General features: G+C 51.7%; 1 protein-coding gene across 1 annotated transcript in view; it reads left to right on the top strand.

The window, feature by feature from the left end:
* Positions 1 to 17,752, top strand: part of LOC133359546 (E3 ubiquitin/ISG15 ligase TRIM25-like) — a 41,936-nt gene extending 24,184 nt beyond the window's left edge. The window contains exon 6 of the mRNA XM_061577984.1: positions 17,199 to 17,752. Within this exon, the coding sequence (XP_061433968.1) occupies positions 17,199 to 17,752 (554 nt within the window). The remainder of the gene's footprint in view (positions 1 to 17,198) is intronic.
* The last annotated feature ends 5,590 nt before the right edge of the window (positions 17,753 to 23,342 follow it).

Below are 23,342 nucleotides of genomic sequence, written 5' to 3' on the forward strand. Positions count from 1 at the left end.
TTGCGGATTGTGTAGTCGGAGTAACCATTAGCCTAAGAGCTTGGCGTACGTGTTTGAGTTCACTGCCAATGTGTTCCTGGTCGGAAATGCATTGGGCTCTATGGTATAGAGTCTTGATGAGGGAATTCTTCTGGGATGGATGGTGGTGGGAATCCGGTTTTAGGTAAGCATCCGTATGGGTGGCTTTCCTGTAGACAGAGTGGCTCATTGAACCATCAGGTCTCCTTTTAATTAGGACATCCAAAAAGGGTAGCTTGCCATCTTTTTCGACTTCCATGGTGAATCTAATGGCTGGGTGTATGGAATTGATGTGGTCGAATAATTGGTCTAGAGCAGGCCGGCCATGTGGCCAGATGACAAAAGTGTCATCTACGTACCTCTTCCATAAGGTCGGGCGTAGAGTGGCAGTCTGGATGGCGTCAGTCTCAAATTTCTCCATGAAGATGTTGGCTACAACCGGAGATAAGGGGGAGCCCATTGGGGTGCCCTCAGTTTGCTTGTAGAAAGTTCCATTCCAGGTGAAGTATGTATTGGTTAAGCAGTGTCTCACCAGGGGGGTACCCCAGCAATCAGTCCTTGATGAACCAAGTCTTCAATGATTGCGATGGTGTCAGGTACAGGAACTTTGGTGAATAAGAAAACCACATCAAAACTGACAAGCAGATCGTCTGGGGACAGGGCAATCCCCTTGATTGTCGATACCAGGTCAGTAGAGTTTAGTACCGCAGAGGTGGTTTTTCCCGTGAAAGGCCGTAGGATTTCAGACAAAAAACGAGCCAGTTTATAGGTGGGGGAGTTGATAGTAGAGACAATGGGACGAAGAGGTGTATCTTCTTTATGTATCTTTGGCAAGCCGTATAATCCTGGTGGCCTGGCTGCAGAAGGTTTCAACGAGAACTGTTTGGTCTGATCAATTAATGCGGTTGAATCAGAAAGGATTTGCTTGCTTTTAGAGACGAGGCTGTTGGTGGGGTCTCTTTTTATTTTTGTATAGCTGCCATCGTTGAGTAGTTCTTGGATTTTGTTGTTGTATTCTGTTTTGTCCATGATGACAGTGGCATTGCCTTTGTCGGCTGAGAGGATGACAATGTCATCCCTCTTTTTTAATTGAGCTAATTCAAAACGCTCATCTTTGCTGATGTTGCTAGCTGGCATCTTAGCGTTTTTGAGGGTTGCAGAGATTTCAGATCTTGCTACGTCTGCCGCGATGTGACTCAGGCCCTTGAGAGCTACATCTACTCTAGCAATTATATCATTAACTGGTATGTGTCTAGGTGTGACTGCAAAGTTTATTCCTTTCGCTAAAACGGATTTCAGACCTTCAGAAATAGAACTGTTACTGCGATTAATTACGACTTTGTTATCATCTAGCTTTTCAATGTGTGGGTCCGGTTTCTTGTTTGAGAGGCGGTTGAATTTGGAAATCAAGTTGTCCTTACATTTGGTCGACATAGCGGCAGCTGAGGAGGCAGTCATTTTATCTACATGTTCCCAATCCGATGTGGACATTGTTGCACTCAAAGATAAGTGTGATTTGTAGAGTGTCTTGTCTAACTGATCTAGATCGGTGCGCGTAAGTCTGATTTTCTCTGAGATAAGAGCTAAGCTAGTTCTAGACAGAATTCGTTGAGCATTAGAAGAAGTTACAGCAGCAGATGTTAGTGTAAATTCGTTTGGTATTACCTTAGAGTCGCGGCATCTCTTCAGAAAGGTGAGAGACTCGATTAGCTGAATCTTCTTATCCCGGAGCTTGTTGAAGGATCTCAAAGTTATGTGGAAACCCTCCCCGTAGAGGCGGTTAAATTTCGATTTAAAGCTTTCGTGACTGCAGGGATTCATCTTCTTGGTTCTTTCGGTAAAGTGACGTAGAAGGGAAGTAATAAAATAATAAAAATAAAACACAATAAAATAATTCTCACGACGTTTCGGCCACAACGCAAGCAGCTGTCCTCAGGTGAAAAACATGTCTGTCGATAAGACAGAGTCTAAATGACACGTCTTAGGCTTGGAGTGTCTATTTACGCTGTGAGGGAGAAGGAAGAGAGCCTTGACAAAAGAATTTGCATTTGAAGAGGAATTTAGCATATTTATGGGAAATGCAGGAATGCGAATAGTGCTAATTGTGAAATGCGTGGGAGGTGGGCAGGGGGTTTTCAAAGTCATATTATGCCCATGCATTATGCAGGATTAGCAGCATCAAAGGGAGGGGGCAGGGGCAGGGTCTGTAAAAGATGTGGTTCCAGACATACAGTACCCTGGTGTCTACAAACTAAGTTGCCTCTGTGGTAGCAGTTACATTGGAGAAACCAAATGACATGTCTCGGACCGCATCCGTGAACATAAAGCAGACCTGAAACACGGTAGGACAAACACCTCAGCCGTGGCAGATCACTGTTACAATTCAGTGGGCTCACATGACATTGACTTCTCCAAGACAGAGGTTCTCTGCAAGCCATCTGGCTATCACGAGAGATTCGTTCATGAGGCGATCCACATATACAAACACAGAGACAATTTCAACCGAGAAGATGGATTCTGGCTTAGCAATCATTGGAAGGACGTAATAAACCATTTCGGATCTTAACTGATTGTGTTCACGTTTACGGTGACTCTCAGACCGCGTTCCACTCACTGGCATTGTATTCTCCGCAAGGAATGGATTCTTTGCTTCACTACTCTCCCATGGTCATATTTCTTGGCTGCCTCTTAGTATCTTTCACACGACGGTCAATGGTACAGTGTATAATAACAAATAGTATAACATTTATATGCGTAATACAATGTACAAAGTAATATATAGTATCGTAATTGTATAGTGAATATATAGCAGTGTGATATACATTAGGGTGGGTAGAATAATACATAGTGTAATATAACAATGTATAAGGTATAGGGTGGTTTATAGCAATACAGTATGTAATTTAATGTTGGGTTTGTCTATGACAGTATATAGTACGGTGTAGACTCGTGTGATGTAAGAGAATAAAGTTTATATGGAAGCACATTATATAATTTTTACGACGTAGAATTGTAATGTATTACCCGTGTGATGTAAGGAAACAAGTTTAAAAAGTTTAGCTGGAAGCATATTATATTTTTTGCGACCTAGAATTGTAATGTATTACTTAAGGTTGGTAGCTCAGCTTATTCAGAGTGTATTTGGCATACTGATGATACTATGTAGTTTATACTTTAGTTTTTTACGTGGTTGTTTGGTTGCTGCAGCTGCATACTATTCACATTCCTTCCCTTTGTTGGTGCTTCCCCTGCCCCTGCCCCCTCCCTTTGATGCTGCTAATCCTGCATAATGCATGGGCATAATATGACTTTGAAAACCCCCCGCCCACCTCCCACGCATTTCACAATTAGCACTATTCGCATTCCTGCATTTCCCATAAATATGCTAAATTCCTCTTCAAATGCAAATTCTTTTGTCAAGGCTCTCTTCCTCCTCCCTCACAGCTTAAATAGACACTCCAAGCCTAAGACGTGTCATTTAGACTCTGTCTTATCGACAGACATGTTCTTCACCTGAGGACGGCTGCTTGCGTTGTGGCCGAAACGTCGTGAGAATTATTTTACTATGTTTTATTTTTATTATTTTATTACTTCCCTTCTACGTGACTTTACCGAAAGAACCAAGAAGAGGACACGACCATCGCCGCCTGCGCAGGCCCACCTGATGCACAAGCCTATGACGTGCATTCGGGGCCTCATCAGGCTTTCGTGGCAACAGGAAGTCGCGGATAGTCCAACTGGCAATCCCAGCGGGAACACCACCAGCGGGACTGGCCAACCTCGCGCCAGGACGGATCATCTGCCACAACTGTGGCCTTCAGGGCCATGTGGCGTCCGGCTGCCGTGTCCCCCGATGGACTTCAGGACCTCCGACCCCGGCGCCTCGCTCACCACCGGATCCTCGGCATACCTAGGCGAGTCGCGACACCTCCCACTCTCGGCCCCCGCTTACACCAAGCATGCACCCTCACACCACACAGGGGGGTCATGCTTCGGAGGAGGGGGATTCGGGCCCATCATTGAGCAACTGGGCGCTCGGACCAGGTCAATGGTCCGAGTTGGCCCATAGGGTCGTTGCCGCGGTGGCAGGGTGCTCCGCCGCAGTGGGTTCCAACGAGGGGGTTGATGTTCGTATGTTGATCGACACGGGTGCGTCGGCGACCATCATTTCAGACATAATTTATAACATTCTGCCCGATACATGCCGTCCCTTGCAGCCAGTTGATGTGCCATGCTATTCTGCAAATGGGTGTTCGTTGGGCATCACCGGACGCATCAATGCTCAGATCCGCATTGCTGACGTCCAATTAGTTGGGCCCATTTTGGTCTCATCAACCGTCGCCGTTCCGTGCCTCCTCGGAACAGATTTTTTTTGGAAGATGCCCATTAAAATTCTCATTAACAAGGGGTGTATTGAGCTCCCCTCCGGCCGACGCATGGCCTTCCTGCCCACACCCACTCGATTGCATTCCGCATCTATGACGGTGCAGGCGTTGGCGGCCTGTACAATTCACTTTCCTCCCGGGTCTCAGATGTTGGTTCCCCTCCGGCTTCGTAAACCCCTTGACTATGACGCGTTTATGGGGGGTGCTGTGATCGGGCCGTCGCGTTCAGCTGAGCGGGTGTCGGACCTCGTGTGTGCACAAACGCTCGTGCGAAGCGACCACGACCCCTTTATCCAGGTCCTTAACGCGGGATTGTAAACGGCCGTTATCCCTCAGGGAATGCTGCTTGTTCACGCGACGCCAGCCCCGTAGGGGGCGAGTCCTCTTCCGTTGCCAAGCCAGGTCCTGACACAGGATGGCTCGACGTGCTTTGCTCCACTTCTGCCGATTTGTCACCATTACAGCATGCTAAATTACGCACGCTGTTGAGCAATTTCGCCGACGTTTTCAGTCAAGGCAAATTCGACATTGGCTCTACTAAATTGCTTAGCCACCACATCGACACGGGTGATTCGTCAAAACCCATTCCGGTTGAGCCCGGTCGAGAAGAAACATGTACGGGTGGCCCTCAACTATATGTTGGAGGCCGATGTCATTGCGCCATCAAATAGCCCATGGGGGGCGCCGATCATTCTTGTTAAGAAGCACGACGGGAGCCTCTGCTTTTGTGTTGACTTCAGGAAACTTAATAAGATTTCTGTGGCCGATGCCTACCCGCTTCCCAGGATGGACGAGTCGCTCGATGCCTTAGCAGGTGCGCACTACTTCTCCACCTTGGATCTCCTCTCGGGGTTTTGGCAGCTACCCCTTGATGATGCATCCAAACCAAAGACGGCCTTTCGCACGCCGCAGGGACTGTTCCAATTCAAAAGACTTCCTATGGGTCTTCACTCGGCCCCGGCGACGTTCCAGCGCCTGATGGAGCTGGTCCTCGCTGGCCTCCAGTGGGATTCTTACCTAATCTACCTCGATGATGTCATCGTGTTTAACAAAACGTTTGATGAACACCTCACGCGGTTGAAGGCAGTTTTCCTTAAAATGCGGGCGGCTAACCTTAAATTCAAACTGCAAAAGTGCCACCTCATGAGAGATTCGGTTCGTTACTTGGGCCATATTGTCAGCCGCTCGGGCATTGCCACGGACCCGGAAAAGACAAATTGCATGCGCTTATGGCCAACTCCTACCTCTGTTGGGGAGGTGCGGAGTTTTATCGGCTTCGACTCATATTATTGCCGATTTGTTGCGGGATTCGCATCTATCACGAAGCCCCTCCATACATTAACGGCCAAAAGTGTAAAATTCCATTGGGGAGAGTTAGAACAGGCCTCGTTCAATGCCATCCAAAAAGCACTGGTCGATGCTCCTACCCTGTCTTATCCAGATTTTACCGCTCCGTTCATTCTGGATACAGACGCCAGCAACACCGGAATTGGAAGGGTACTGTCGCAAATTGTCAATGGAGTGGAGCGAGTCGTCGCCTATGGCAGCAGGGTGCTGTCAGCCGCGGAGCAACGTTACTGCGTGACGCGCCACGAATTGTTTGCTATCGTTTCTTTTATAAATTCAGTACAGACCCTACCTGTATGGCAGGCATTTCACAATACGCTCTGACCACGTGGCACTACAATACGCCTTGCAAGTGGACCAACCATCTGGACAGCTCTCGCGTTGGCTCGAGATCCTCCAGGACTTTGCATTCACTGTCATTTACCGCAAGGGGAATCAACACGGGAACGCCGACGGGTTGTCGTGACTGCCGACCGACGGGCGCTGTGCTTGTTTTTTGGGTGCAGGGCGTTGTAGGCAGCCTGACGCGGTACCGCCCCCATCCCTGGCGGCCATGGCCGGGGATGGGGTCGGGGACCACGGGGCTCCCTCCACGCAAGTTCCGCAGGACGCGTTGCTGGGCCTCGGGTTGGACGACTGGGGACGTCTTCAGATGGAAGACGTCTCCCTCCTCAAATTGAAACGCCGCATTAGGGATGCCGAGGGTCACAGGGGGCAGGGGGACCCCGTATCATTTGTCATCCTGGAAGGCGTCCTCATGCATTGGGATGGGGGGTCCCAATCCCACACGTTGGTGGTGCCCACCTCCCTGCGGGGGCGGCTTGTGTGGGAAACCCAAAGTCGCCTCTTGCACTTGGGTGTTCAGAAAACACTAGCTAAAATCCAATTGGAATTTTTCTGGCCGAGCATGGCAAACGATGTGGCTGACCTTGTGCAAGGTTGCACAGAATGTGCACGGCGGAAACCACCTGCTAGGCCGTCCTGCCCGCCGCTCCAATCCATTAAGGTTTTCCGATTCAATGAGATCGTCACATTGGATATTTTGGGTCCGTTTCCTGCTACTCCTCGGGGTAATAAGTACCTTTTGGTTGGGGTGGAATATTTTACCCGATGGGCCATGGCCTGGCCACTCCCCCACCAGTCTGCAGCGGCCATTACGGAGGCCTTTTTCCAGGGCTACGTCCTGGATATGGGTGCTCCCGAACGCCTGCTGACTGACCAAGGGAACAATTTTTCTTCCACCCTGTTGCGGGATGTGTGCAACCTGCTAGGGACACACAAAATTCGCACCTCGCCATATCACCCCCAGACTGACGGTCTGGTCGAGCGATTACATAGGACACTTACCTCCATGCTAAGCCACCAGGTGTCTGAGTCACAGACTGATTGGGATCTCTACATACCTATTGCTGCCACGGGGTACTCGCCATTCTATCTTATGTATAGTAGGGAAGTTTGCCCCCCAATCGACGTACAATTGCGCATTAAACAGTCCGTACCTAAGGCTAAGATTGCCGACCACATCCGTGCTAATGTGCGTCGTCCCGGGAGGCTGCTAAAAATAACTCAGAAGCCCGTGAGCTTGCCAACGAGCGGTTGCGGAACCTCCGCACGTCCCACCACGTTTGGGTAGAAGGGGACCGCGCCTGGCTCCACTGCCCACAGGTACCATTGGCTACTTCCTCAAAACTGCTTAATCCTTGGAGAGGCCCGGTTGTTATTATTCACGTTCTCCACCCGCAGTGTGTCAGGATCCAGCATGGAAAGCGCCGTTGGTTCGTGCACCCATCACGCCTAAAACCTTACATTCAACCCTACACACCTCCTTCACTTCTCGGGGGCCGAGAGCGCGACATGTCCGACGAGCCACGCCGCGACGATGCTGGATCTAACTTTCGGGCAGGTCCTGCTGTCCCGCCCTCAGGTGCCTCGGGAATGAAACCCGCCACGGCCGACCCAGCGGAAACAATCTTGCCCGCGGGATCAGCGACCCAGGACACAAGCGCAACAATGGGTCGTCGGTCCCCTCCCGCCTCCATCGTGGCCGATGGACCTGCCACTCGGACTCGCTCAAAACTCAAACGATTTTCATGACCCCCGCCCACGAACTCTCGTCCCAACTCCCAACGCGCCGCCACTCACCTTGCCATCATGTATAGTGGGCGGTTGGGGCGTGCGTTCATCCTGCATATATGTGTTTATGCAGTGTTGTTCTGCAACGGTGGCCTGGAGTTTTTTTTTTGTATACACGTGACCACAGGAGGGGGAGAGGCGCTTTCTTCTAATTTTTCTTGTTTTGTCATCCATTTAGTCATTAACACACGCATACACTCATTCTGATGGTTAACAAATAATTTATTGTACCATTGTATGTTTTTGACAGCCGGGTCGTCTGGAGGCTATGTAGAGGGGGGTAATGTAGTGCCATAGGTGGGCCATACTTACCAGCAGTGGTGGACAGGGCCCATCTGCAGGTACCTCGGACCCCCAGGGGAGGGGCCATTGTGCCAGCCCAAGTGGGGAGGGGCTGCTGGGGGGTCTAGGATCCTAGACAGCTAAGCCCTCGGCGCGAGGCTCTAGGATCCCTGAAAACCCTGACAGCTAAGCCCCTTGGCGCCACCAACGGGGGGCTGTGTGTGCTCTGTGGGGTATCTGGGGGCACACACAACCCCACCCATCGATGGGCAAGAGGGATAAAATGGCCACTCCCTGGCCGATCGGGGCCAGTCGCAGCTCAAGACCCAAGACCAGCCAGCTTAGGACCCTGGACCCCCTCGTCCCGCTTGTCCTTGTAAGGGCCGGGACGCTGTGCGGGCCAGTGGTGGGACTCTGGGACTCCCGGCTCTACGTCCTTGTAAGGGGGAGTTCCGAGGAAACCATAGTCCAGACCAGCACCTTGGCTAGGTCGGGTCAGGTAGCCTCCCCTAGGGTAATTGTAGCCGGAGGACCCCAGAGCGTAGCTAGAGTAGGCTGTGTCCCTAGGCTGTGTTCTTAGGCTGTGTACCTAGGCTGTGTACTTAGGCTGTGTACCTAGGCTGTAACAGAGTATCAGGACTGTTGGAGTGTTGTATTGTAATAAAGAAGTTATCTCTACAAGTGTCTCCGGAACCCATTACACATGTATCAATATACCTACACATTAATATATACACACAGATGAGTGTAAATCACTATTACATGAGCTCGATTAACACTACATGTGTGTATTATTGAATGAGGATGCTCTTGCTATTCTGCGTGTGAGTATTTTACACAGAAACACAATGGCTGAGATTCTTAGGATTCATTATTAGTGCTTGAGGCAGCGAGATACAGACACCTTGAGGATTCTTACGGTTCAGTGTTACAGCCCGAAGCTCTCAGAATCAAAGGCAACTTTAGGTTCTATGAGACAGCCAGAGCAATGCATAAGCTGAGGTGCCCGAGTAAATCACTACACAGGCAACAAGTTAATTACAAAAGAACACTAATCAATACATACCGATACGTTGATATAGACAGAGATCCCTCGTATGGCCTTAACAGACTGTTGGGGCAAGTGCTGTTAGCGAGCTCCTATGAAGGCCAGCACGGCACACGAGGGGTGGGTGGCCAGCAAGTTGCCCGACCGCCTTTGTCTCCCCAGTGGCGATGTTTACACACCGCACCAGGTAACCATTTGAGGCTCAGTCGACCTAGGAGAGACCCAGGACCGATAATCATCACTGATGTTGGCCGTGAGCAAGAATCTAATTTGGGTCACTGCGCTGAGCAATGCGCTACCGCTCCCCACGACCATTTATCAATGTTTATGTAAAGCACAAACAGGAGTGTACATCAACAACAACAACAACCGCCATTCGCCACTAAGTTGCGGTGACGTCACTATCACACACACACACGAGTGTTCATCACTACACTATCACACACACACGAGTGTACATCACTGCACTAACACACACACACACGAGTGTACATCACTACACTATCACACACACACGATTGAACATCACTACACTATCACACACATACGAGTGTACATCACTACACTATCACACACACGAGTGTACATCACTACACTATCACACACACGAGTGTACATAACTACACTATCACACACACGAGTGTACATCACTACACTATCACACACACACACAGACGAGTGTACATCACTACACTATTGTTGAGGTACAAATGACGACGCTGACGCAGATCTTCGTAAGGGCTGATGCCAATATTTAATGTTAATGCGCGATGGCGATCTGCACCATTGTGAGCTGCAGCAGCTCCAGCTTGGCCGCGATCGCGTGCCAATCGTCCGATGGCAGCGCGGCAGCTCCTCCGACTGCCACCTCCTCACGCTTAAACCCGGCTGCAACTATTTTCGTGAACGGAGTCCGTCCGGGCGGGAAGCCACAATGACCAGGAACACAATGGTGTCTAGAGACAAGACGGGCTGCTAGAAGGAACACAACACTAGGGCAGCACGGAATAAGATAAGTCAGGGCAGAGTCACCACTCGGAGCCACGTAAGGGCCGTAAACAAAATGCGCACACCCCTCGAGCGCATGCCGGCCACCGGCCCACTCCCCCGTGTGTCGTCGGCTGCCCGAGGCGGCGGCGCACTGGCCGACGGCGAGCCCGCCGGCACATGGGCGGGGTGAGACGCCACCAGCGGCACAACTGGCGGGGGCTCTGCGGGTGCACCCAACGGTGAGCTACTGCCCCCTGTAGCGTCGGCCTCCGGAATAGGCGGTGACTCGGAGGGAAACAGGGCCTCTGCCGGGAAATCCTCCGGATGGCCCGACGTTGGCGGCGTCACTGGCGGTTGTTCTGCGGGCGAAGAGAAGGGCATGGCATTGCTTGCATCACCCCGACCCCCGTGGGCCGGCTCGTCGGACGCATCAATCGCCGGCCGCTCCGAAAATGGGGATGAATCAGGGGGCCCTGGCGGCGCCACTCACTTGAGCCACGACGGGTGCATGATCCAGTGGTGGCGACCCAACCGAATGCGGACACATTGCGGTCGACAGACCTCCACGACCTCGACAGGGCCTTGCCAAGGGCGATGTAATTTAGGGGACGTACCCACTGGCACTTGGGGGCAGTGCAGCCACGCCAACTGGCCCTTTTCCCATGGAAGGCCGACAGCCTGGTGTTTGGGAAGGCGCTCGGTGGCCGCCTGCCGGCTGACCGAATAATTTAAAGCCGCCTACTGCGCCTTGCGCAGCCGATTGAGCGTGGCCTGCATTGGGACGGAAACAGGCGAACCATTTTTGGCAGTACTCAGGTCCAGTTGGATGTGCATCGGGGGCTCGGGTTCTCTCCCAATCATGAGGTTAAAAGGGGAGAACCCCATCGAGGCATGAGGAGCCAATCTGTATGCAGTGAGCACTCCCGGGATGAACAGGTCCCAGTCCAATTGGGACGCGCTCACGTGATGACATACTATGGACGTGAGCGTGCGGTTCAATCGCTCTACCATCCCATCGGACTGGGGGTGTTAGGGCGAGGTGCAAAGGAGGGCACAGACCTCCTTGAGCAACCGGCAAGAAAAATTCTGCCCCTGATCCGTCAAGAGCTGTTCTTGCACCCCCTTGTCAAGAAAATACTGCCTGAACGAACGCCTCAGTGATGGACGAGGCCGACTGGTCCACCAGCGGCCACGCCATAAGCCAACGTGTGAGGTACTCCACACCCACCAAGAGGTACCTGTGGCCCCGTTGGGATGCAGGGAATGGACCCAGAATGTCGAGTGTCACGAGCTCATTTACACGAGAAACCCGGATGGACTGCAGTGGATCCTGATCCTGACCAACTGGAGCGTTCCTCCGCGCACAGTCGTGGCACCCCTTTAAAATCAGAGCCACATCATCCTCCACCCCCGGCCAATAGTAATTCCGTTTAAGGGTCAGCAAGGTCTTATGTAGTCAAGGTGCATACGTTTCTCGTGAATGACTCGGGTCAATTTACCTTGTAAGCTAATGGGTACAACCACATAATAGTGCTCCAACTGGGCATCCCAACGCATGAGGAGGCCGTCATGCACAGCTGACGAAGCCAAGCTCCGGGCCTTTGAACCAACATGGTGTCGCAGCCTCAACAGAGAGGAATCCTCCATCTGCATCTTGGACCATACCTCCCAGGGGAGTCCCAGGCCAAAATCAGCAGGCAACACCACACCCGGATGGGGCGCCACTTCGGCCGATGCGACCAACTGGGCCACGGTGTCCGCTGGGGCCTTACAGCGGCTGGAACCCAAGGCACAAGCGCATCCGCCATCTGGGGGCAGCCTGGAAAGGCCATCAGCATTCCCATGCCTAGTCCCCTTCCTGTGGATGACATCGAAGGGGTACTCCTGGAACACCTGGAGCCAGCGGGACAGCTGACCCGAGGGCTGGTCAATTCGCAGGGAATATTGCAGGGCCGCATGGTCGGTCCGGACAGTGAACCGGCGACCGTACAAGTACGGTCTGTACAACTGGACAAAAAAAGCTATAGCCAGCAACTCCCTCCTGGTCACACAGTACCGCTGCTCAGTTGGGGACAAAACATGGCTACCCGCTTCACCGCATCGATGACCTGAGCCAGAACAGCCCCAATCCTCGTGTCACTGGCGTCGGTGTCGAGGAGGAATGGCCGTGAGAAATTTCTAACTCTTGGCCGAGAGTGCATGCAGTGACTTCACAATGGTTGCAAAATCGTGAACTAACCGGCGATAGTATAGCGCGAAGCTAACAAAGCTATACACCTCAGCGACAGATGTAGGAGCCGGCCACAACCGGACACAAACAGTCTTTTCCGGATCCGTGGCCACACCTGACGCACTCACAATGTGTCCCAAATACTTGACCGATGGTTGCAAAATATGTCATTTCTGTGGTTTGAATTTCAAGCCCGCGGCGCGCACTTTGGCGAACACTGCCTCAAGTCACTGCAAGTGCTCGCCAAACATGCGGCTGAAAACAATCACGTCGTCCAGATAGATTAAACAAGACTCCGACTGCAGGCCCGCCAAGACCATCTCAATAAGGCACTGGAAGGTGGCCGGGGCCGAATGAAGACCCATAGGAAGCCAATTGAATTGGAACAGCCCCTGGGGTGTGCGGAACGCGGTCTTGGGTCTAGAGGCCTCGTCGAGCGGCAGTTGCCAAAAGCCCGATAACAAATCTGGAGTCGAAAAGAACCGCGCACCCGAGAGAGCTTCGAGGGATTCATCCATGCGAGGAAATGGATACACATCGGCCACCGAGATCTTGTTTAATTTACGGAAGTCGAAGCAGAAGCAGAGACTGCCGTCCTGTTTCTTGACTAGCACGATGGGGGCCCCCCAAGGGCTCGTGGAAGGGGAGATAATGTCCATCGCCAACATCTCATCAACTGCCTAGCGGACATGATCCTTTTCCACCGGGCTAAACTTGTGTGATTTTAACCGTATAGGGACCGAGTCGTCCGTATCAATGTGATGTTCTGGAGAGTGGTACGACCCAGATCGACTTTACTTTGGCTTAACACATCGGTGAACCTGATGATAAGTTTGCCGGGCCGCTGGCACTCCTCGGAGGACAACAAAATGTTCTCGTTGCACAACGCATCCACCCATGATACGTCGACCCTCCCCGCATGCAACACGCCCGCCACGACCCCTCCCAGTGGCCCAGAGATGTCGGGAGGAGGGCCCAGGGTAGCATGCACCAACAAGGCACTGCCTGGGATGATGATCTGCACGGGTCCCGAATTTAGGACCTGCAAAAAGGGCTCCTGGCCCTCCGACACGGCCGTGAAAGCACCCACCAACCCATCGAATCTTGAAAAATAATTGGAGGGAGACAAGAGAATGCCTGTCTCCGGGGACTCCAATCTCAATGGCCCACGCAGCCTGAGGGGTAGCAGGATTTGCGAAGCAGGTGGGACCATGACAGACATTTTAGTCAAAGCCCGCACACTAGCAGCCAGAGGGCCCAACCCCATTGAAGATCGCAGGAAATGCAAGCGGCCCCCCAAGGGCATCTCCACACACCCTTGGTCGACCAGGATACGCACGGGCATCCGAGCCAAAAAATCGGTCCCCAAGAGGCATGGTACAGCCAAGGTCTTGGAGACCAAAATGGGCCCCACCAATTCAATTTCACCGATCGTTACCAACGCGACGTGGCCCAAAATGCCGAGGCTGCCACGCAAGCACTGCGAACTGGCCGCAACGGCCCCACGCTGCGTGGCGTAATTGAAAAACGGCCTCCAAGACCATGGTGGCAGACGCACCCGTGTCGACCAGGATGCGCACCTCAACCCCCTGCACACGCCCCACAACGACCGAGGACCCAGCAGCAGCGGCCACCACGCAATGCGCGAGGGCCTTCCACTGGCCAGTCCATCTGGGCCACCCAACCGACGGGCACAACCACGCGGATTTCGAGCCCGAACCCCTAGCGATGATCCCCTGAGGATGGACCCTAACCCCGCTAGATGCGTGATGTGAGGGAGCGGCCGTGCGATGGATGCGTCGGGACTTGCCTGTGGTCCCAGAGGTCCCACTGCCAGAGACCCGGCCGCAGGAGAGGAGGTCTTCATGAAGGCCCCAGTGGCATTTTTGCAGCCCTGCTCGAGTGGCCCTGCTGGCCACAGCAGGAGCAGGTCACCTGCCCCGCAGCCTACGGACAAGGGGGACCCGCCCGCCAGTGCCTCTCCGGCCGGCGATTGGTGGCACCCCTCCCACGGCGGTCGTAGGTTGCCACGGCCGCGAAGGCGTCCTCCTCCCGAGGTGGCGCCGCCGCTGCAGACGCCAGCGCCGCCACGCATATTGCCGCTGCGGGTGGCCGTCGCAGCACCAGATGCGCTATGAATATTGTGTGTGACGGATAACGATGTTATCTTCAACTCCTCGGAGATGGACAGTGCAATTCCCAGCTCTCCTGCGAGGATCAATAGCCTCTCAAGGGCCAGGGAGTCCAGCCCCCTCCCCTCCAGGTCGGGGTACACGGCCCGAGCCAGCATCAGGAGGGAGCAGCGAAACGCGAGGGGTGACTCCCCTTCCTCCCGCCGGTGCACAGAAAACTTAAGGCGCGCCGCAGATGGTGTTTCGAACACCACAGCCAGCTGTTGATAGGCCGACTGTAGCGTCGCCTTGTCCGCCAGTGGGATGGCCAAAAATGCCTGCTACGCCCTTGCATCCAGGCACGTTGGTAGCGCACGCAGCGCCTCCTCCACTGGCCAGCGCACCGAATGATAGGCTGCATCAAACCGTGCCTGAAAGTCGAGCCAGTCGCCCCCCTTGGTGACAAACGGCGCGACAGGGGGCAACCGGCACAGCCGCAGGTGAGGCGACCCTTCCCCCATCCCGGACTCACCGGCATCGGCGGCCGCCGGCGATCCCACGGTCACAACCGCAGCGCCTAGTCACCAAGCCCCGGCATCCCGGGCAGCCTCAGCGCCCGTCACCGCACGACTCGCATCCGCGGCCGCGGCGAGCCCTGCCACTGCGGCTCGCGGTGGCTTACGCCTAGGAACTTAACAGGCCTATTCCTAGGAGTTATTAGAGGCTTAAGCCCAACAGTTATTACGGGCTATCCTATATCTCCACGAGGGAAAGATACTGGGAGGTCCCTATCCCCCACCCAGGCTATTAAGGCTATTCCCTCAGCACCGACCGAGGGATCAGCCTGGTCGGTCGGCCGGTTGGAGTAGCCGCCCTAGCCTGGTGCTAATTTCCTCCTACCCTGGGTCCCGACTTCCAACCTCCCTTGTTCCCGGCCTCTGGCAACGACCCCTGTCACGTCACGGGTCCCTACTTATATATCAGGGTGACAAGCTGTCATCCCTCATACCCCCCAGGATGACAGGTGACGAGCCGTCATTCCTCCTACACCCCAGGGTGACATGACGTCATAAACTACTCCTCAACACTATCACACACAGTGGACATCACAACTATCACACACACACACGAGTGTACATCACTACACTATCACACACACGAGTGTACATCACTACACTATCACACACACGAGTGTACATCACTACACTATCACACACACACAAGTGTACATCACTACACTGTCACACACACACGAGTGTACATCACTACACTATCACACACACACACACACGAGTGTACATCACTACACTATCACACACACACGAGTGTACATCACTACACTATCTCACACACACACACGAGTGTACATCACTACACTATCACACACACCTCGTGTGCTGTGCCGGCCTTCACAGGTGCTCACCAACACCACTTGCCCCTACAGCATGTGAAATGTAACACACGGGAGATGTTTGTGTTTGTTGTAAACACACAGAGACGCTACGGTGGTGTTGATATCCACGCCGCTGCTGCTGCTGCGATCCATTGCCTCCCACGGGCGCTACCGCCACATTAGGGCTGAATGATTAATCGATTTAAATCCGAAATCGCAATTTGAAACAATGCGATTAGCAAATCGCAAAGGCTGCGATTTTTTACGATTTGAAAAGTCCTATTACTTTCTTATTGTTTTATTATTACAATTCTAGATTTGAAGCTTTCGTGACTGCAAGGATTCATATTCTTAGGTTTTTTCGGTAAAGTCACGTAGGTAAAACATTAAACAACTTATTACAACTTTATTTATTTAACTTAACAATTGTTCTATGTTTGATTGTTCTATTTCAATAAAAAAACATTTTAATACATACTTGTTTGAAGGAATTAAAATATTTAAAGTTCCCATCCTGCCATTATAATATATAGAGTAGTTCACATTTCGATAGTATCATGTGGTAATGCTCCATCACGTGTTTTAAATGTTACACAGTGAATATTGAACTGATGCTCGACTTTTAAAAAATGTAATCGCAAATCAAATCGCAATATGTCAGAAAAATCGCAATTAGAGATTCTCCCCAAATCATGCAGCCCTAGCGCACAGAGCGCCCCACCTCCTGGCACCTCGCAAAGCCCCGCAAGGGCTGGGCCTGGGCAGGGCCACCACCACCCTGCCTAGCAGGTGCTACAGGCTGCGGGGCCACGTGGCGGGGCAGTCAACACCCTGCCTAGCAGGTGCTACAGGCTGTGGGGCCACGTGGCGGGGCAGTCACCACCCTGCCTAGCAGGTGCAACACGCTGCGGGGCCACGTGGCGGGGCAGCAGATGGCGGGGCAGACAAACGCACCGCTGTACTGTACTTCTGTGCTCTCGCCGGCTGCGCTGCCTGCCTTCGCCAACGCGCGGTGACCAGCGTGGTTAAGTATGGTCAAATATCCCCCGCGAACCGCACGGTTGTAGGGAGGCCCTCATCCAGCAGTGGATTGACAAAGTGCCCGTTGCATGTCATCACACCGATAGCTACGCATTACAACGTTGTATAATAATGCTCATTATGAATTGATCTATTGTACTATACGTGCGTGTTAGTGCACGAGTGCTGTTGTTTTAGTGGTGATGTTGTTACACGGCTACTGTGATTATCGTTACTGCAGACGGACGCTCACCGACTCTGGACCCAAACTCGGCCGACAACGACCTCCAGATTTCCTCGGATCTCAGGACGGTGACGCAGACCGCTGTCTCCCAGGGTCGCCCCGATCACCCACACCGCTTTGATGTCTATACACAAGCCCTGTGCTCCGAGAGCTTCTCGTCGGGTCAGCACTACTGGGAGGTGGACGTGGGGGGTGCGGCGGGGAGCGTTGAGGTTGGAGTCGCGTACGGGACGATCGCACGGAAAGGGAGTGGTGACGAGTGCAGCCTGGGAAGGAACGACTCATCCTGGGTTTTATATAAAGACAACAACAGCTGCTCAGTGCGTCATGGTGGTGTAGTGACCTCATTGCCGGTGAGGGATCCTCCCCGGAGAGTCGGATGTCACCTGCACTGGGAGGCGGGGCTGCTGTCGTTTTACCGCGCCGACTCCATGGAGCTGCTGCACTCCATCCACCACTCGTTTCGTCAACCGCTCTACCCCGCACTGTGGGTGTGTGGTGGTGTTGATGGTAACTCAGTGAGGATTCTGGATCTGAGTCGTGCGTCCTGAGAGCACGGAGTGTGAGCAGCGCAGAGAAACGGGCACAACGCGCAGACTCACGCACACAAAGACACAGATCCCCCGTGTAGCCTTAACAGACTGTTGGGGAAAGTGCTGGTCATGAGCACCTATGAAGGCCGGCACGGCACTCGAGGGGGACGATCGCCAACACTACGCCCGGCCGCCTTTGTCTCCCCAGTGGTGACGTTTACACACTGCACAAGGAACTCATTTGAGGCTGAGTCGAACTAGGGGAGGCCCATGACCGGTTTACAAACACCATTGATAGCGATTATCTGAATCGGTGTAGGGTCTTCCCTAGGCCTCAAATTAGTTTCTGGTGGGTTGTGTAAACATCGCCGCTGGGGAGACAAAGGCGGATAGGGCGTGGCGTTGGCCACCAAACCCCTCGACTGCCATGCCGGCCTTCCTAGGTGGTTGCTAACAGCACTTGCCCCAACAGTCTGTTAAGGCTGCACAGGGAATATTTGTCTTTAATGTATAGAGGGGCATGCGCGTAGTGTGGGGTGGAGTGGTGGTGCAGTGATTAGCGCACTGGTGGGGGAGGGCGGGGGAAGCCAAGGTTCTCTCTGACCCCATCGTCCCTCACACCGCACGCCGCGCGGTGATCAATGCCGAGAGTGTTGAGTTCCACTGCAGGCGTGCTGGGAACACAAACCAGGGGTGGGAATGGGATGGCATCGCTAGGGGAGACCAACTCGTGGTGTTGCCGAGCGTCGCTGGGCTAAAACATTTTGTCATAGCCAGGGGTCGAGTGACCCCCTCCTCTCCCCAACCCAAAGTAGTTTTATTTTACAGGGAATAGAGAAAGAGAAGCCATTTTAACACCGATGAGTAGTAGGAGGGCTTTTGCCACCAATATTATTAATAATAAAGGTTTGTTTTGTTCAACGTTTTTATTATTACCTGCTCTCAGACTGAGACTTTGGACCTCCAGCCACAACCTTTGATTCAAAGTCTAACGCCTCCCTCTGCTGGCAATTTTTTGTTACTTTCTTTGACTTTGAAGTGGGTTGAAGTAATTAAGCACCTGATACATATCTAGAGTGAAGATCTACCTGACACTTCAACACAAAAAATATTGTCTCAACACGCATTCATATTATTACAGGTAGAGAGACACAGCAAACTCTATATAACGTGAGACACCAATCCGGTGTGAACCCCACCTCGAGCATCAGGCTGTTTAGCAACATGTAGATGATTTGAGACGCATTGATTATATCGTACCAGTTGTGTAATTGTGTGTACGCGAATCACATTGTGCTCTGGGCTGTGTGTGAGATTTCTATTTGCTTCATTGCTGGCATGGGTTTGACTTGTTTTTGCTTTTTCCATTTTTGTGACCCAGGTCACTCTTGTCAATGAGACTCATCCTGGTCTCGTGAGATCTCACCTCGATAAACTCAAATTCGACTCGACTCGATCATCTGCATCAGCAGAAGTATCATCAGCAGCAGAATTAGTAACGGACCAACAGCATCAGTAGCAGTAGCTCCATCATTATCAGGATCAGGAGTAAGATTAGCAGCATCAATAACAATATAATCATTATATTAATTATCAGCAGCAACGGAATCATCATCGGTAGCAGCAGCAGAAGCAGCATCATCATCACTCTTGTAACTGAGACTCATCTTGGTCTCTTGAGTTCTTACCTGGTTAAACATATCGACTTCAACACGTCTGCTTTTGCGACCAATATTATCAATAATAAATGTTTCTTGGGTTAGATCACGTAAATAGTAATATACTTGATTGTATTCTGGGTTACCTGTGAATTGGAATCACATTATATTGTGGGTCAAGGGTCATTGCATTCTGGGTGAAATAAAAAATAAATCTGAAAATAAATTTCCAAGCTTGTCATCCAGGCTGTGAATGTGTCTCTCTCAGAGCTGAGAATGACTGACTTGTGTAAACTTGTCTTGTATGTTTTGGATGGTTACTGTTGTTTTGTTTGTTGAGATGTTATAGTGGTAGGAACCTCCTGGTTACACCAGCCCACAGGGGATTATTCTGTCCGTCCGTCGTGCATCCAAAAATGGGAGGGGTGGGGCTGGGTGGAGAGTGGAGGGGGGGGGGGCTGGGCGGGGAGGGTGGGGAGGGACTGGGTGGGGAGGGGCTGGGTGGGGAGGGGCTGGGTGGGGAGGGGAGGGTGGGGAGGGGATGGGTAGGGAGGGTGGGGCTGGGTGGGGAGGGTGGGGCTGGGTGGGGGGTGGGAGGGGTGGGGCTGGGTGAGGAGGGGCTGGTCACCCCGTGGTGCCCTTATAAAACTCAACGTTTAACCGACGCACGCCGGCTTGTGCCCGCCCTCACAGTCTGCCATATTTGCGGAATACACCACGCCGCCGTTGACCTTGGCCATTGACCGAGAAACCCAACGTTCCTACCAGCTCCCTCCGCAGGAATGTGTTATTATGCGAGATTAAACCCGATACGATTTGTAAATATAAAGCATATGCCTTCACAGGTAAGTGCGGTCTGTAGCATTAGGCCACATTCTATGGCATGTCTCGTGGTATTTATAGCTGCACTCTCAGTTGGGTTGGTTGATCCTCATCACCGTGAGTTTTGATGATGAATTGATCCTGACTGATGGATGATGATGAAGAGCATGATGATGATAATTACCATGACTACGCTTGGGAATGACCACCACCCATTCACCTGCACCGAACACTCTCCTACCCAATACTTGTCACTCCTTAACCCACGACCCTCCCTCCCACCTGCCCACGATCATACCTGCTCGGCCACACACCTGCCCACCCTGCCACCCTTCCTCCTCCTACCCTCCCACCTGCCCACCCACTTGCCCACCTACTCACCTGCCCACCAAGCTCACCCGTCCACCTCATACATATTCAATCACCCATTCCCGGTTGATCTCTCTCCCACCTGATCACCTGCCAACACGCTCACTCACTCATCCACCCGCACAAAGGCAAATATACCCCATATAGCCTGGACAGACTGTTGGGCAAGTGCTGTTAGAGAGCAACTATAACGGCCGGCATGTCACAGGAGAAGGTGGGTGGCAAGCACCAAGACCGGTCATCTTTATTTCCCGAGTTGCGATGTTTTATACTTTGCACCAGGTACTCATTTTGAGTCTGAGTCGATCTAGGGGAGGCCCATGACTGGTTCAGACAATAGTCACTGGTGGTGGTCGCCATCAGCGGAGTTGAACTCGGATTGTCAGGTTCATAGCACAGCGAACTAACCACTACAACACCGATCTCCACACACACACACACCTGCTCAACCACCCTCGTATCCTTCCACATGATCCACCACTCATTTACACGTGAAGTTGGGAGATCATATGTCAAGAAAATTCACAATATTTCGCAGAAACAGCCAGTTGATTATTTGAAAGACAATTTTAAAATGCCATGCTAAAATAAATCCTGACAAAAATAAATGGCAATGATAGAGACGACGTATTTAAAAAAGAAAACTTTAATAATAATGTTTTACAAAGTACGGTTTGGTGTAGAAACCCACAAAGCCTCAACATAGAAGACGACATCAGTTCAAGGGACAAACCATCACCGTTTGCCTGGCCACTGGGTTTTGTAGAAATCGCGACCCGTAAACACCAACACCGCGGTGTGAATGCAACGCTCCTGTCTGCGCAGGCGAGTCAATTCGTTTCTTGGTTCGTCGCCGCCATGTGCGCTCCTGGGACAGCGTCTCTCAGCCACAGCGAGCGGCTATCGGTGAGAAGCAACTGAGAGTCATGGCGAGCGCAGCTCCCACTGAGAGCGGAGCTGGCTCCCGTCTGGAAGTGGTCAAAGCCGACCCTGTAACGTGTCTCACGATGCGTCTAGACCGCTGCGTGCGATACGAAGCTCGTGTCTGTCACCTTGACCACCTGAGCACATTTCCACGGAGTGTCTCGTGAGGTTTGTAACCTCGTGCTAAATATTGTTGTCTTCCTTGTTCATCTCCGATGTTGTGAGCCCCCAGGATGTTGATGGTTAAAATATTTTATCTGGAAAGTCGCTCGATTTAACTTCTCATTCGCAAGGGTGTCCATGGTGTCAAGTGACACATGCGTAAAACGTTCAATGAAACGATTTACTATGGACTATATTTTGTTATATTTTACCAGGTAAGGCACACTGAGCAATGTAGCTCTTTTTCAGAAACGATCTGGCTATCACAAATGATAGCTCAATGAAGTGGCTTATCATCATGTGGAAATGTATATCAGTAGCTTAGTATTCTAAGCGCGTGATGTTGATTCTAAATGTGGAAGGAAAAAACGATCATGGGGAGAAAGAGACACACGCAAACTCCTAATATGCAGCAGGCATCGGGGTCGGAATCGAAACCACGACCTCCTGCAGACCAGGCGAGGGAGTTACCATCTAATCACTCCAAATAAAAACGTTAAAATCTACATCTTACACGGTTTACGTTAATATACAACGTGAAACACATTGATACAGAGCCAAGAACAGAGGCAAGGCATCGCACCCACGAGCATCAGAGGGCAGTCAAACGCACGAATGCGCGGTGCTCACTGCCGTTCACGTGGGACGTTCTCTCGCTGTCACAAAATAACTCCACGCGTCCGTCAAATAACACTGCATGGCCCTTAAAGGTAACATATATTAAACGTTTCAGGCAACGGACCTATTAATAGGACATAATTGAGAGATAAAGCAGGAGGGCGATTCTGAATGAGTGCGTGCGTGTTTTGGTTTGACTCTGATGATCGTTGCTTGAGTGACTGTAAGGGTTTGGAATTGGTTTCCACGCACGCGTTTCTCTCTGTGTGCACGTGGCAGAGTTTAGCGGATCAACAGCGAATAAATAAATAAATAACAACGCCAGCTTCTGCAGCGCCGTCGCATGGCGAGCCGTTCTCAAATCACCGAAATGTTTTGGCGACGCTGCGTTTGGCAGTGGCGCTCAAATAACAACAAAACAATCTCAGCACATCCGTAGTCGCTCTACATCTTCTCCGGGCTCGCGATGTGCTGTGAACAGGGACCGTTGCTCGAACGTCTCCTGTTTTGTATACAGTACTACCTTCGAAGGCCATACAGTGTCATGAATAAACGTGAGTTTCCATCCTCTTTGGTTCTTTCGGTACAGTCACGTAGGTATAAAATACAAATAAATCACGACGTTTCGATTGCAACACAAGCAATCATCATCAGGTGGGAAAAACACAACAATATTTTTTTTGCTTAAGTGGGAGAAAAATGAATTATTGCTCTGGTTTTCCCACATGATGATGATTGCTTGTGTTGCAATCGAAACGTGATTTATTTTTATTTTATACCTACGTGACTTTACCGAAACCACCAAAGCGAATGGATTCCTGCAGTCACGAAAGCTTAAAATCTAGTGTGAGTTTCCATCGTTAAAAATGTGTGTGTATTTGCACGTATATATGTTTGTGCATTTCAGTTTCTACGTGTCTATAACAGTGTACCACTGAGTAGCTATGCGAGTGTGTTTATATTTACTACCCAGACCCAAGCGACGAGGTTGTCTACAACATGACACAACACCCTATCTACTGTGTACAGCTCAGATAAAGTACACGTGTGTGTAA

Source organism: Lethenteron reissneri, chromosome 65, assembly GCF_015708825.2.
Source record: "Lethenteron reissneri isolate LAM-NWPU_2019-01 chromosome 65, ASM1570882v1, whole genome shotgun sequence".
NCBI lineage: Eukaryota > Metazoa > Chordata > Hyperoartia > Petromyzontiformes > Petromyzontidae > Lethenteron > Lethenteron reissneri.